Source organism: Eumetopias jubatus, unplaced genomic scaffold (assembly GCF_037043125.1).
Source record: "Eumetopias jubatus isolate StellerSeaLion01/CBP00866 unplaced genomic scaffold, mEumJub1_p1.0 scaffold_10, whole genome shotgun sequence".
Lineage (NCBI taxonomy): Eukaryota > Metazoa > Chordata > Mammalia > Carnivora > Otariidae > Eumetopias > Eumetopias jubatus.
The window spans coordinates 94,718,131-94,733,397 of NW_028274816.1; the positions used below are offsets into that span (position 1 = coordinate 94,718,131).

The 15,267-nt window shown below is 46.0% G+C and overlaps 1 protein-coding gene across 1 annotated transcript in view; it reads left to right on the forward strand.

The window, feature by feature from the left end:
• Window positions 1–15,267, forward strand: part of PITPNC1 (phosphatidylinositol transfer protein cytoplasmic 1) — a 134,514-nt gene that overhangs the window by 20,980 nt on the left and 98,267 nt on the right. Inside the window, exons 3-4 of the mRNA XM_088028183.1 lie at window positions 2,795–2,883; window positions 3,829–3,836. Of these exons, the coding sequence (XP_087884309.1) occupies window positions 2,795–2,883; window positions 3,829–3,836 (97 nt within the window). The remainder of the gene's footprint in view (window positions 1–2,794; window positions 2,884–3,828; window positions 3,837–15,267) is intronic.

Below are 15,267 nucleotides of genomic sequence, written 5' to 3' on the forward strand. Positions count from 1 at the left end.
GTGATTGATTACGGCGCTGCGTATCCTGCAGGACTTGGTGGATGAGACACGTGAAAATGGAGATTCTAGAGGCTGGGGTCCTGACCGCAGACAATAGGAAAAAAAGTCTCAACATGAATGGAAAATTGCCACTGTTTTTCATCCTCCTTCCAGAAAATGCTTGTTGCTTAGGAATGTGGTTTTGCTGGGAGGCTTTTTAAGTGATAAAGGGAGTGATTTATGGAGGAAGGGGGCTTGGGCCCCCAGAGCGCTATGCATGAGGAGCCTAATGCATCTGGGGAGGGGGTGCAGTGGAGGTAGAACCCCTCCCCTAACGTGGACAGTGGGGAACGGGTCCTGATGCCTGTAGGGAGACATACACACATTTGTCTAAGCTAAAGAATGCCGAGCTTTCTTTGGGGGGAGATTCTACAGTTCTGGTTCAGTCCGCTAAGAGCACAAGGAAGCCACTTGCCCTGTGAGTAGAAGCCACGTCTTCCTACACCACCCACTGCCAGACATCGCCCTGGGCTGGGGGGCAAAAAGGAGGGAGCCCAGGGGAAGATGCGTCCCTGCCCGCTTCCCGCAAGCAAGCCCAACGCGATTTTTCCACTCTAGACGTCAACCCTGGTTGCTCTCCAACTCCAGCGACCGAAAGAATAAATCAAAGGTAAAAGCTATAAAACCCCCCGCCAGGAAGCAGTCCCTTCCTTTCGAGCGGTGTGAACGTCAGGTAAATGAGCAGTTGCCGCCGAGATGATTTTCTAGGAGTGAGACGTTCTGCATTAGAGCCCTGAGAATTGTGCTGTGGGTTATAAAACGGCTCCCTGCTCGCACCACCCAGCCTGCCCGAGAGCCGTGGACTCGTCTGACACTCACCCAGCTTCAGGGGAGCTTTGAGTCCCCATTTGATTTAACCCTGATAAACGGCCCAGATCTTTGGGTTAGGTCTGGCCAGCCATTGGAAGTACAGATTTGTCTTCTTAAAAGCAGGTCCTGGACACTGTCAGGTATCAGAGAAACAATTTGAGAAGATGTGCAAGATACACGGTATTTCTCTGGCTCTGGTTGTCATTTAAGCTCCCTGTCCAAGAGGGGTTGGGGATTTGGGGGTTCTAGTAGCTCCCTGTCCCCGGTTCCTAGTTCCGTTGGCTTGGAACTCAGAAGTGCTCCGTGATGTGCTTTATTACCGACAGGCTGCCTTCAGGAGCCGAGTCTGCGTCATCTGAGGGTCTGGAGTACTGCTAGGCCTCGGAGGCCCAGACACTTCGCTGTGGGCACCAGAAGAGGAAAGAACTACAATAGTAGCCTCTGGAAAGACACAACCCGCCCCGGGCATAGTGCTGGGGGGGTGGGGAGACATAAAATCATGCAGGCACATTTAAGAAATATATGATCCTGTATATTTAAATGTAATAGGGAATTCTCTGGGCATGTACTATGCTGTAGAGTTGGCCCCTGAAGGAAAACAAAACAAAACAAAACTTAAGTTAGTCTTTGGTTTACAAAAGGTCTTGAGACCTGTGCCCCCCGGGTTTTCTTTGTTTTAAGAATTTGTTTTCTGTGACTGGCTGACTGGCTGCCCAGTCTTATTCTCCAGCGGCTGCCCCAACAAATCCTCCCAAGCTGGGAGACTTAAGACCACACAGATGTGTCCTCTCTCAGTCCTGGAGGCCAGACGTCTGAAATCAAGGTGTCGGCGATGTTGGCTCCTTGCAGGGGCTCGGACCGGCTTCTCCCTCCCGGCTTCTGGGGTCTGCGGCATCCTTGGCTGCGTCCTTGCAGTGTCTGCCTCTGTCTTCGCGTGCTGCCCGCCCCCCTTCCCGGTCCCTGTCTCCAGATCTCCCTCTCCTCTCTCTCTCAGGAGGACACCAGTCCCTGGAGTGAGGGCCTGCACCCTAAATCCAAGGGGATTCCACCCTGAGGTCCTCAATTACATCCTCATAAGTCCTGCTGTTCAAATAAGGGTAAATTCGCAGGTGCCGGGGGTTAGGACAGGGGTAGATCTTTGGCAAGGGACACAAGTCAAAGGACTGCAGTCATCGAGGGGCTATATTTTGTTATTCTTCACATCTCTACAGTTGTGACTGTGTGCTGCTTTAGTTCATTTTTAAAACCTCACTCTTGGGGCGCCTGGGTGGCTCAGTCGTTAAGCGTCTGCCTTCGGCTCAGGTCATGGTCCCAGGGTCCTGGGATCGAGCCCCGCATCGGGCTCCCTGCTCGGCGGGAAGCCTGCTTCTCCCTCTCCCACTCTCCCTGCTTGTGTTCTTTCTCTCGCTTTGTCTCTTTCTGTCAAATAAATAAATAAAATCTAAAAAAAAAAAATAAAACCTCACTCTTGCGGATTGTTAAGCTGACGCCTGGCTCTACCATTTGCCTCTGTCCCCTTCCGTACTGGGGCTTAAACATTGCGTCCTATCACTTCTGCCGTGTGACTCCTAGGAGACCAAGGCCAGGCTGGCCACACCCTCCCTACAGGGCACCTGCCAGGCACTGAAATCTCATGTCCATGTAAATCAAATCAAACAGGAGAGGCTAACAATCCTATGAACCGCCACCCCCCCCCCCCCCGACCCCGCCACCAGGCTGTCGTCACTTGCCTTCCGACATTTTAAGAGCATATGAATAATGCACAGAGAATGGTGAACTCTGGCAAAGACCAGAGGGGTGGGGAAGGGATGGCTCGTGGAGAGAAGGACTGCCTGGGAGAGCCTCCGCTTTCTCTAGCAGTTTATCCAGGAAGGTGTGGGCAGCACGTGAGGCTCTGGGCAGACTCTTTCTAATGGTCTTTTTTTTTTTCTCTCTTTCCTCTTAGCAAACTGCCTAGCTGGGCTAGAGCTGTGGTTCCCAAAATCTTTTATGTTACAGAAAAGGCTTGGAACTATTATCCCTACACAATTACAGGTAAGTCCTGTTTATAACTCATATGTCACATGTAGCAATAGGACCTAGTGGTAGCCAGATTTCACTGATGTATTATCCAAGCAGGGACTGGGGAGAGCCCTGTAGTGTCTGCCCGTCACCCTTTGCCTTCATCCTTTTAGGTCAGTGCTCTTCCTACCAGGTAGGAATTAAGATAAACCATCCCAGCTTCTTTTTTAAAGTGATTGTAGTAAATAGCTTATGGAGAAGGAAGGTGAAACTCTTTTTAGTGATATGTCAAACAAGTTGTTTATTTTTATTTACTTTACAGCCCCTCCCCTGAAGAGCCCCACTCCCCACCCCCAAACCCCAAAATTATTAACTATAATTTATGTAAAAGGTTCTATTGGGTCTCTCTGCCCCAAACTACTTCCTTTGCAGTGGGATAATATGATAATTTTAAGCTCACCTTCCCTCTCACATGTAATAAACTCTGTGCTGATACTGATCTAGAAACTGTGGCCCCCAAATCTGGAAGGTTTGGTTCTTGCCCTCAAACATGAAAACTCGAGATCCCACTTGAATGTCATCATAACAAGCTCTTCTTATTGGTTATAAAAGCTGCTCTTCCACTTAAAAGATTTCCTTTGTAGTTAATGAAATGCTCCACTGGAATTATTAGTGTTTAATTCTGCCTCAATAATGCCAACTCTTTGGTTTTTAATTAGCCACAAACCTATAGGCTAATTGAATCTTGTCTATAGTCCTTATCTGCCCAACCACAAAAGTATCAGGTGAAAGAGTTTCAAGAGCAAATGTGGAAATATTTATGAAAGTTCAATTTTTGGAATGTTTCTTTAACATATTATTAATATAATTCACCAGTGTTTGTTACTTCTGCGGTTTTATATTGCATATAAGCCTGGTCTAAATCATCATTTTGTCTCTTTTTTTTTCTCTCTTGTCCAAATGAACATCTGGGACCAGAATACACAGTAAGTTTCATTTAATCATTTTTAAATATTCAGCTTAAGATCAGTGGAGTAATTAGAACTTCCCAGGTACTTCTCATCTTATCCATGTAATAAAAAAATAGAGGAATAATTCAGAATCAGAAATATTTAAATGTCGGCTATTATGTAGTTATATATAATGCACTCACTGGCATGTTCTCATTTGTTCAAGAATATGAATGTTAATTTAAAATGCCTTGATAATCACTTTACATAATTAACTTTTGCTTGTATTTTTAAATAGCTTGACTGCTCTACTTGTGATAGTTCACTGTAATAGAACAGTTTCTAGAAACATGGTTTTATTAGAGTGATGATGGTAGCTACTGATGGAAGGCAGGGCTTATACCTACAAGATGTGACCTGATCACTTATCAGAGGACCTTGTAACTAGAAAGACGTTCATTCAGATTAAAAAAAAAAATTTTTTTTTTTTAATTTAAGTAATCTCTGCACCCAGTGTGGGGCTCAAATTCACAAGCCCAGGATCAAGAGTTGCATGGTCTATTGATGGAGCCAGCCAAACGCCCCTCATTGAGATTATTTTCCTCTGAGCTGTGGATTGGACAGTCTTGGTGACTTGATAAAAATCATTTAATTTCTTCCTATCCTAAGGCCTCTAGAGTCAATACTTAACACTAAAAAAAGGGACCCTAGAGTATCATTGCATTGTGGTATTTTCGTGTGGATTATTTTCCTCAACAGCCAACAGGTCAAGTTGTCATAACAAGACAATGGTTAACTGAGTTGTAACAGGAGTTGAGTGTTTGGTCTTAATCAAAACAGCCAAAGGAAAGAGAGGTGGTGAGAGAGAAATGGGAGAAAGTGATTCTCGTTGTGTCCTTGGCATGAGTCTGGTACCCTGCACATAGTGGGTGCTCAAGAAAGAGTTCTTGAGTGGCAGAAGGAATGCCTGAGGCCAAGACAGATCATCTCAACGGACAAGAGTAGAAGGGTCACTGGCTTTGGAGTCAGATAGGCCTGAGTGTCCTCTGACTTTGGCTCTGCCAATTTCTGCCCAAAGTTGTTAAGCAATTGACCCCCCAGTTGCCAGTTCTTGAACTCATGCTAGTCCATGACCATGTTCTCACCTGTCCTTTGCAAAATGAAGAAAATAGGAATGGTGTTGCAAGTTGTGCATAAAATTAAATTTATTTCACTTAAAGTTTCCTTTCAGGAGAATAAATTACATCCCTCATTCGTGGGTATTAAAATGTCTTTTCTTCTGTGAAATGAGAGGAATATATATAGCATTTCCTCCCTAATGTCCATAACTTTGGGGGCAAAAAAGAGCAATTCTACAGCAAAATACAAATTTTACATTTTAGAAGTGAAAGCAGCTTGAGTTCTCGGAACCAATTCTTCATCTCTAAAGTTGGAATAAACCCTCTTTCATAGAGCCAGTAGTGGAAGGATTCAGTGATCTAAAAGAGACTTTTTCTGGAGGCACCTGGCTGGTTCAGTCAGTTAAGCCTCCCAACTCTTGATCTCAGGGTTGTGAGTTCAAGCTCCACATTGGGCTGCACCCTGGGCGTGGAGCCTACTCAAAAAAAAAGGGGGGGTTTTCTGTAAAGGGTCATATAGTAAATATTTTCTGCTTTGTGGGCCAGCTTCCTTCCGTCACTGCGAAAGCAGCCATAGACAATATGTAAAGATATCGGCCTGGTGGAATTTCTCCGGGCAGCAGGCCAAATGTGGCCCTAGGCTCTAGTTTGCTAACCCCCGATGTATACAGCTGCAAGCATGTTGCCTCTACAGGGCAGGCAACACTATCCCCAGTTCCGTGGCTTCTAGCAGCTGCACGGTCTCTACGAGGAACACGTTGGTATCTTTTGAATCCTGCTTCTGTTAACAGTTGTGCAAATTACCTCCCTTTAAGCCTCTACTTCATCACTCTTTAAGTGGGGAAATGTAGTAACTATCTCATAAGGGTGATGTGAAGATTATATTAAGTAATCCGCATGAAATTTTAGCCTAGTCCTTGATGCATGGTAAATGCTCAGTGAATGTTCATTGCTATTATTTATCGTGTAATGCTAGAAACTGTCGTCATTACAATGGGAGTTCCGTGAGCAAATCAATGGGAATATATCTTGGTGTCCTTCGGCGCAGACTGGGCACCAGTTATTAGTCTGGATGGCACTAATTGTCTAGGATATGATTTGATTTGAATGATATCTGATGTTATCCCCAGTTCCTACTTCACCAAAAGCTTGTACATGGAGTTTTCATTTGAAATGTAATCAGTAGTTACAGGGACAAGAGAATTCATGTCCCTACAACTATGCAAAGGCAGTTATTTGCCCGATGAGCCTCAGAATTAGGTCACCTTGACTTGACCCAAAACTGGTGGCACTTACTCCCCATAAGCCAATGACGGTACCATGGAATGTGGGGGTGATTAACAGAGAAATGAAGTCTGAAAAATGTTTGACATTGTGTTCATTTTTTAAGAATATGTATTATAGTACTGAAGTTCCAAAAACAGAATGAAAACCATAGCTCCCGACAAAGCCATCCCCACTGGGAGGCACCAAGGCAGCCCTCCTGTGGAAGGCTTTGTGACCCGCCTCCGTTACCTTGAACTTGGTCTCCAGTGCCGACCTCTGTGCAGGCGATGGAGGATTTCTCAGGGGTCATGGCCTTTCCTTCTGTCTAGCCTCCGCCCCACAGGACTCCTGGAGTTCTAATCACACAGCTCGGACTTTCAAAGGGGCATGTTATTTTATTTCTGTTTGAGGAAACGTTGGGACACAATGTAAAGAAGTTAGCTATGGTTGTATTGTCTCATACTCGCCCCCTTCTGTTTGACTCCCAAGTATTCCTTGATCTCTTCTAGGTCCTTATTTTTCTTGTTTTTGTTTTTTTGTCATTTCCTCCCTAATGCAATCCTGGGGTCATGTTTTAGGGCTGCCGAAACAAAGTACCACAAAATAACACGAGCTTATTGTCTCGCGGTTCTCGAAGCTTGGTAGTCTGAATCTGTCGTTGGCAGGGCCGGGCTCCCTCTGGAGCCAGTAGGGGCAGAATGCTTTGCCTCTTCCAGGCTTCTGGTAGCCCCAGGTGATTGTTGGCTGGGGACTGCATCACTATAATTTCTGTCTGTCTTCACATGGCATCCTCCTTGCTGTCCCTCCTCTTCTTGCTGGGACACCAGTCCTATCGGATTAAGGACCCACCCAATTCCAATATGACCTCATCTTAATTTAAATAATTCCATTTGCAACAACCTTAATTCTGAATCAGATCACATTCTGAGGAACTGGGGTTAGGACTTCAACATAAATCTGGACATTGCGGGTGGCGGGAGTGGGGGGGAAGAGCACACACCTAATTCAACCCATAACACCATCTTTCGGTTTTAGGTTAACAGCCATTTATTAAGCACCGACAAGGTAACGCATCATGGGAGTACGTTGCCTTGAGTAATAACCCCTGCCTTTTGGGGAGTCACAATCTTGTGGGAAATAGCTAGACATTCCAGTGGCAGTGACCAGCAAGGCATAGGGTTTTCTGGAGGCAAGATGGGACAGGCCATCATTCAGCCCAGAGGGCAGGCTTGTACCAGACCTGCCCATGGAGCTGGATGAGCTCGGAATGGGGCTGGCAGCAGAAATTCATACCAGCAGGCAGAATGAATGGCCCTGGGCACTCCAGCCAGACAAGCAATTGCAATGTGACAAGAAGGGCCCTGGTCTCTGGACTGGGGCCCTGAGCTTTAGGGACAGGGCTGTAATCCTCAGGGAGGTGTCCAGGTAAGGACGGGACACAGCCATCTTTCACACGTGACTTGATCATAGATTCAGGAGTGATGAAGTTGCCAGCTTTAGCAAGTCAAAATACCGAATGTCCTGTTAAACTTGAATTTTCATATTGATAGCAAATAGTTTTTAGTATTGCCCAAATATTGCATAGAATATACTTCTCCTGAAAGATTACTCATCTTCTAGGTTTTCGCTTTTTTTTTTTTTTTTTTTTTTCTGGCAACCCTAGGGGAGGAGGGGTAGCAAGGGGGCAGAACTGGTCTGAGAGACTCAAGTTCAACTATCTGGGTATAAGAACAGGGGCACATTGCTGGGCCAAAGGGAAAGGAAGAGAGGGAGTTGTATAAGCCAGGAACTTGTCCTGACGTGAACCATGTCAACACTGAGGTGAATCAAATGACCTGTCAGAACAACGTAAGTACTTCCGGCCTCAGAGTTGGCTCAGAAAGTGAAGTGGATTGAAGAGGGTGGAGTTGGGGAAGATTGGGTGCGAGCAGATGAATTCATAACTGTCAGTATTTCCAGGAAAATCTGTGCCAGGTGCTATGGTTGAGGCCCAGAGCGTTGTAGAAAGGAGAGAGAAACTCTCCCTGGAGCAAATAGGGAAGATTTCCTGGAGAAGGTGGGATCTGAGCAGGACCTTAGGGATAGTAGAACCTAGAGACACCTGCTCTGTCTTAGTTTGGGCTGTATGATAAAACAGCACGCACAGGGTTGGCTTGGAACAACAGACATTTACTTCTCACAGCTCTGGAGGCAGGGAAGTCCGAGGTCAAGGATATCCTCTGATTCAGTTCCTGGAGAAAGCCTTCCTCCTGCTGTGTCCTCACGGAACTAGGAGAAACAGAAAGCAAACCATCTGATTTCTTCTCATGAGGGCATTCATCCCATCCTGAAGGCCCCACCCTCATGCCCGCTTCTAAACCGAATCACCTCCCCAAGGCCCCAGCTCCCATTACCATCACACTGGGGGGTCGGGGCTTCAACGTCTCAATATGGGGCAGGGGACACAGTCCAGTCCAGAGCGTGCTCTCCCCAGGCCCAGTGGGCCAGTGCTGTTGCTGGATCCTAGACACTGGGAGGCCAGGTCCCGGTGGCTTTGAATGTCAAGCAAGGTCTGTATTTCATTCTCCACAGGGAAGCAACATTTTTCCCGGCCAGTTCACTTTGATTTTCCATCCTAAACATAGCACAGTTTTTCTTTCCGCCTTCCCAGTGCCTGGGAGTCTGGGGTGTTCCCTCGGGCTGCAGGTGCACTGTGTCAGGCCTGCAGTGGTCACTCTGAAGCCAACCCCTCACCCTTGCCTTGGACTCAGCCGAGTTCTCACGCTCTCTGCCCACGACAGCTTGGGCGGAAGAGCCCACTCTTCTCTCTGACTACAGGGTCTGCTCCCTGGATTTATGACAGATGCTTTCAATTGTCTTCATCTTTTTTTATTTTTCTTCCTGTTTGAAATGCTTTTCCGTTGGCTTCTCTGTCCCCCAGTGCTTTAATCCTAAATACCTCTTCTTGATGTCATTTCAAGCCCATATTTCCTGTCTGTGCCCTAAGTTTTGCCCAAAGCAAAACTTCTCCAGGGCCTGACTCTCCACTGGGGTCACCACACCCTGGCCTCCCTACCCTCCAGGGAGGCAGAGGGGCTCTGAGGACTCTAGACAGCTGTCTCTTCTCATAGGATTAGCCCAGAGCAATGTTCTTCTATTCCTAGGATCCCCTAAGTCTTGTATCTGACTGTCCAACCTATTACTGAGACCTCATGCTGCCCTCATTTGTGATAAAACCCAGCCAAGAGAACTTTCTACCTAGGGTCATCTAGGGCTTCAACATGATCACGGTTACCAAAACGTAAAAGCTTTTTCATCACCGTGTATGACTGTGTGGTGAGAATTATGTGGAGATGCCATTTGCTCAGGAAGTGGAAAAAATATCTTTAGCTTGGCTATAGGAAAAACAAAATCTTAATTACACAGTTAACAAAGAATCACACAATGACAGTTTAACGGAGGACAGACTATCTAGCCAGTTCTTCAAAACCTGCCGGTTCTTCTGTAGTTTGTAAAGTCACAAAGGAAGGTGCCCAAAGAGACTGGCTGCCTTCCAAAGTCACGAATTTTGTTTTTCTAGAGCTAAAAAAAGGCAATGCCGGACTATGGGATGCCCGTTTGTGTTAGTGAGAATGGCTGCAGTTACCCAAGGAGTGGAGGTAGTCGTGGGCTGTCCACTGTTCCCCAATGTTGTAATTATTTTTTTGAAAGAGGTAGAGAAGGTAAATTTAACAGAGCAGGGAGAAGGAGATGACTCTTGCCTGAGTACCTCGAATGGTGCTGAGGCACAATGAGAGATGGAGTTGTTCGGGGTTGGTTCAGCCCAGCCAGGGAAAAGAATCAAGAGTGCTCACGGTTGAGAATGTCTCATCAGCCGTCCAGGGTGAACTCAGGTCATCTTTCCAGGAGTGGCAACAGGGAGATTGAGGTATATTTCTGAAAGCAACTGATGGTTCTGGTTAGGAATGTCACTTGATATCTGGGCCTCGCCAGGTCCCCGATAATCGAAAGAGCTGATGGGTGCTGTGTGCGCAGACCGATGACCTCCATGCCTGTCGAGCCTTCCTGAGCTCCCCTCCCCCGCCTTCCACTGAGTCCGAGCCAAGGTTGGTAGAAACCACTGCGTTACGTAACAAGGAAAAAGGTGCAAGTACAGAGAAAATACACTCATACCAGAACTCCAGGATTGGTCTTGTTTGGATGGAAACGAGAGGACAAGCTGACCATCTCCGCTATTACGTAAGCTAGGAGAATGATGGTCCCTAAGTCTTCCTTCTTTGGAGTCGTGGAGACCGGGGTAGAGATGGGAGTAAGTTAGGAAATAACTTCTATCTCCACATCACAATTAACCCCGAATATCCAGGGCAGCACATCATTGTGGTGGGCGGTAGGTGGTGGGGAGGGCAGTGTCCCTTCAGAAAAGAGGCCCTGTGAACTGGGACCTGGTAGGGACCAGGTCAAAGAAACAGTCTTCCAGTTGGAGGGCACTGAGGAGCAAAGCAGCAGTTAGGCCAGAAGAGGACCCTCCCAGAGAAAGATGGTTGAAGTCAGTGGAGACAGAGGTCATGGCGTGAGGCTGGTGTCATAAATAGAGTCAGAATGGCCGAGTTCAGAAATCTCCAGGGATCAAGAGAATTTAGATGGAGAGAATCTAAAACCATTTATACCTACCATTAAATGGTGCACCGCCAGTTAAGCTGGGCAGCACTGCGTTATGCAGAGCTACACAGATTTTTGTTATTGCAGGACTTCTTCAGAGCCTTTACGATTCTGCCATACATTGTGAATCTTCAAAAAGGGAGCTGAAGCACTTCCCGCACTTACTTGTCCTTGGGACCTTGGATTTTGCAAGGACAGCCTTCTAAAACTTAGGGGAATGCCAGCAGCTTCTCTCCAGGTTAGAGCCATTATGCACCCACAAAATAGGTCAGTGGGTCAATTCTATTTCAGGAAATGTTATGTGCTCTAAAATTTCAGTGGGTTAATACATTGCATAATGATTACTGTTACTCAAATTCCAGTGGTTTGAAGGGCTCCCAACAGTAATAACCTGTAAATGTCTTTTCAAAGTCAGTGCTGTGAGACCACACGGCAAAGGCAGTAGTCTCCCGAGATGACAGTGAGGTCACACATCAGATTTGCTTCCATTTAGGAAATGAACTGGTTGTAGGGGGGGAGACCAGTTGCAAAGCAGCTTATTCACAGATGTGCCCTGGCCCTTGTGCAGGACTAGAGCTTGTCTCCCCATCCCAGCAACCCAATCTGTAGGTGCCTGTGAAGCGAGAGGCCTGGAAGGAGCAGGGTTCTCTGTCTGGTGTATCTCCTTTACATTTCCTCTAGCTCTTCCCAAGCTGTCCTTCGTACTTCAAAGAGAATTAATTCAGCCATCTTGGGGGGAGACGGCAGGAGATAGAATGGGCTTCGCTACCATAACATTAGCGTTTGGAAATTGTCTGTATTATTTATTTTATTTATTTTAAAGATTTTATTTATTTGACAGAGAGAGACAACAAGAGAGGGAACACAAACAGGGGGAGTGGGAGAGGGAGAAGCAGGCTTCCCGCGGAGCAGGGAGCCCGATGCGGGGCTCGACCCCAGGACCCTGGGATCGTGACCTGAGCCGAAGGCAGACGCTTAACGACTGAGCCACCCACGCACCCCTTAAAATATATTTTTAGGTAAGGAATTTGCCCAGTTCGGTTCAGAGGGGTGGTGCTTACAGTTTTTAACTGAGAAGGTTTGTGATCTGAAAGTTTCCTACCTGGCTGTATGCCAACCTATACATTTGGGGAGTCCTTCTGATGTGTTCCCCTCTCTATTATTTACGTGTAATTCTTTTTCATTTGATGCGTTCTGCCTGTCTCTTTAAATCTCTGTCCTGCCTTTATCGTGTGCAGCTCTCCGTTTTCACAGGCCTCCTCTGCTTGTTTCTCCTTCACAGGTCCAGCTTTAGATTGCAGGAGCCCGAATTTAGTTTCCCTGCTCGATGTTCAGAAGGGCGCCGGCAACAAACCTTGCCCCATTGAGAAAACATATTTTCATTCATGTCTTCGCAGCCTCTCCCTCCTGGCCTTGCTTCTTCTGTGAGGTGCTGTTACTCAGCTTGTCAGAGGACGGGAGAGGCTCCAGCAATGAATGAACTAATGAATGAACAGAGCCTCAGTGCAGGGCGCAGGCTGCCAGGGAGCCAGGAGAGGCTGATGTGCATTTCCGTGGTGGGGGCTGGAACGCAAGCAGATGTCTTCCTGCTGTGTCTCCAGGCTCCACCTCCTCACGCTCCCTTCCTCTCCTTCCCCACTCCTCTTTCAGGTCACACTGCTCTTCTTGGCCTCCTTTTTCTTCCTGTGCAGCATATATTAGGGAAGTCACTCCGATTCATCCTCATCTCTATAATTTACATGCAATCCCTTTCTCCTTCTCTTTGTTTTAAAATATTTCTCCTCCTCCTCCTCCTTCTTTAAATCCCCACCTGCGTTCCTCTTCTCACTCTTCTGGAACTATCTTTGCAGTTTTTTCCCAATTACCCTATTGCCGTTGCCACCCACTCTATGTATAAAGTCATACACAGCCCTTGGAACCCAAGAACCCAATGGAACCCAAATAGCTCCCCTCAGTTCCTGTGCATCTTTCCCTGCATCATGACTAAGATTCTGAGTAGATGGGAGGGACAGCTGGACATACACCTTCTTGAAATTGGTGTGTGTGGGGGGTGCCTGGGTTGGGGGTGCCTCAGTTGGTTAAGTGTCTCCCTTTGGCTCAGGTCATGATCCCTGGGCCCCCCGGATCGAGCCACTGTTGGGCTCTGTGCTCAGTGGGGAGTCTGCTTCTCCCTCTGCCCTCCCCCCTGCTCGCTCTCTCTCTCTCTCTCTCTCTCTCTCTCTCTCCCCCCCCAAATAAATTTCTTTCAGATTGGAAGGATAAAATGTCCTGATGAAGAATAAAAGAAGTTGGAAGGTACTTTAAGATCTAGGTGTCTCCCAACTGCCTCTACATGCAGATTGACAACCACCCCCCACCATAGTCTACTATTTTATAAATAGCACAGGCTGTAAGCCCCAGAGTCCGAAAAGATAGTAAATCCTAAATCCTAGACTTAACCGCGCTAGCCCTGTGGAATATTCTGGATGTAAGTCTCCTGCTGGTGAACGGTGGAAACATTTGCAAGTTCATTTTTTTTTTTTCAAGATTTTATTTATTGAATTGACAGAGAGAGAGACAGCAAGAGAGGGAACACAAGCAGGGTGGGTAGGAGAGGGAGAAGCAGAATCCCCGCTGAGCAGGGAGCCCGACGTGGGGCTTGATCCCAGAACCCTGGGATCATGACCTGAGCCGAAGGCAGACACTTAACCGACTGAGCCACCCAGGTGCCCCTGCAAGTTCATTTTTATTAATGATCCCAGCTCAAGCTGAAATACCCTGTATGGCCTTGGAATACATTTAATATGATGATATAGAATTTAGTACCAGAGAATCAATGTCTTCAGGGGAATTCCATTAGAGAGAAGGTCAAGTCTGTATCGAGTTTAGTGTTCATTGATAGCGGAGGACACGTGTACATGCAGACAGAACAAGATGGCCAGAGAGGAATGCATTGAGTTCCAGATAAAAGCTAAAAGGAAATGATCTTTTGAAAGCCTATAAACACTTCATGTACCCCAAGCCAGCTTCTCAACTCTTCCATTTAACATTTTTGTTTCCAAGTCTCCTTGGAACGTTTTGTCCTCAGACATGGAAGGATTCTGGCTGCTAACCAGGAATAAAACGTTAAGTTATTGAGGTCAGTCATTGATTTTTCAAACTTTACTCGTCTCAATCCAGGAGGTTCCATGGATATGCCTCACCAGCCATCATGCCCCTATATAATGCACTATTTGTAGAAAGAACTCTGGTGCCATTTAAAAAGCAGTTTGAACTACAGAAACATATCACCTCTCCGATCCTTCCTCATCCTGGAACTCTGTGAAGAAGTGTAATCGATGAGACAGGAACCGCTTGAAAAAGCGATTTCCCAAACTTCCCACACTTGCACCTCCTCCATCTCCTCAACCATTCTCCTTATAATATGCTCCCCTTTAAGTTAAAGTGGACTCAAATTAAGAGAATTTTTAGAATACCCTGTGACTTCCATTACATCCCCTACAGTTCCTTGGGGGCCTCATTGATGTGTTTATTTACTTTTTTATTGGATTTGAATTTTTTTTCTACTTACTGAAAAAGTAGATGTTTATTATAAAATACAGGCATTATAAAAATGTGTATCATGGAAAACGAAAAGACCTCATGATTTCTACTGCTCTCCTCCATGAGAATATTTTGGTGTCTCTCTGTCCATATTTTCTGTGCATATACTAATGTGCTTTTTTTAACATGCTTTTCTTTCCTTTTTATAAAACTGGATCATCCTGTTTTACACTTTACTTTTTTTTAAGATTTTATTATTTTTTAAGATTTAATTTATTTATTTGGAGAGAGAGACCACAAGCTGGAGGAGGGCGAGGGAGACTGAGAGGGAGGGAGAATCTTAAGCAGATTCCCCTTAGAGCTAGGAGGCTGATGTGGGACTCGATCTAATGACCTTGAGATCATGACCTGAGCCAAAACCGAGAGTCCCGACGCTCAACCGACTGAGCCACCCAGGCGCCCCTTTAAGATTTTATTTTTAAGTAATCTCTACACCCAGTGTGGGCCTCAAACTCACAATCCAGAGATCAAGAGTCAGATGCTCCACCGACTGAGCCAGCCAGGCGCCCCATACTTTGCTTTTTAATGGCTTTAGAGTTCTCCACAATGTACTTAACCAACCCTCTACTGGTGGACTTTGGGTTGCTTCTGTGTCTTTTATAAGACCAGTGATGCAGTAATGAACAGTTTTTCATTCCTAATATTTTTTACACCTGAGAGTTTATGCCCTTCCTTGCGTCCTGAGCAGGGTTTTGAATGTACTTCACAGCAGGAATTAACTTAAGCCATCATATTTAAAATCAGTTTTTGAAAATGATTGTTATTTGAAGGGTACTAGGATATTTTGGCATTTAAAGGAATACCACTGTGAATTTCTTAAATGAATAATTATTTCCCCAGTGTGTCTTTCGAGTAAACTTTTT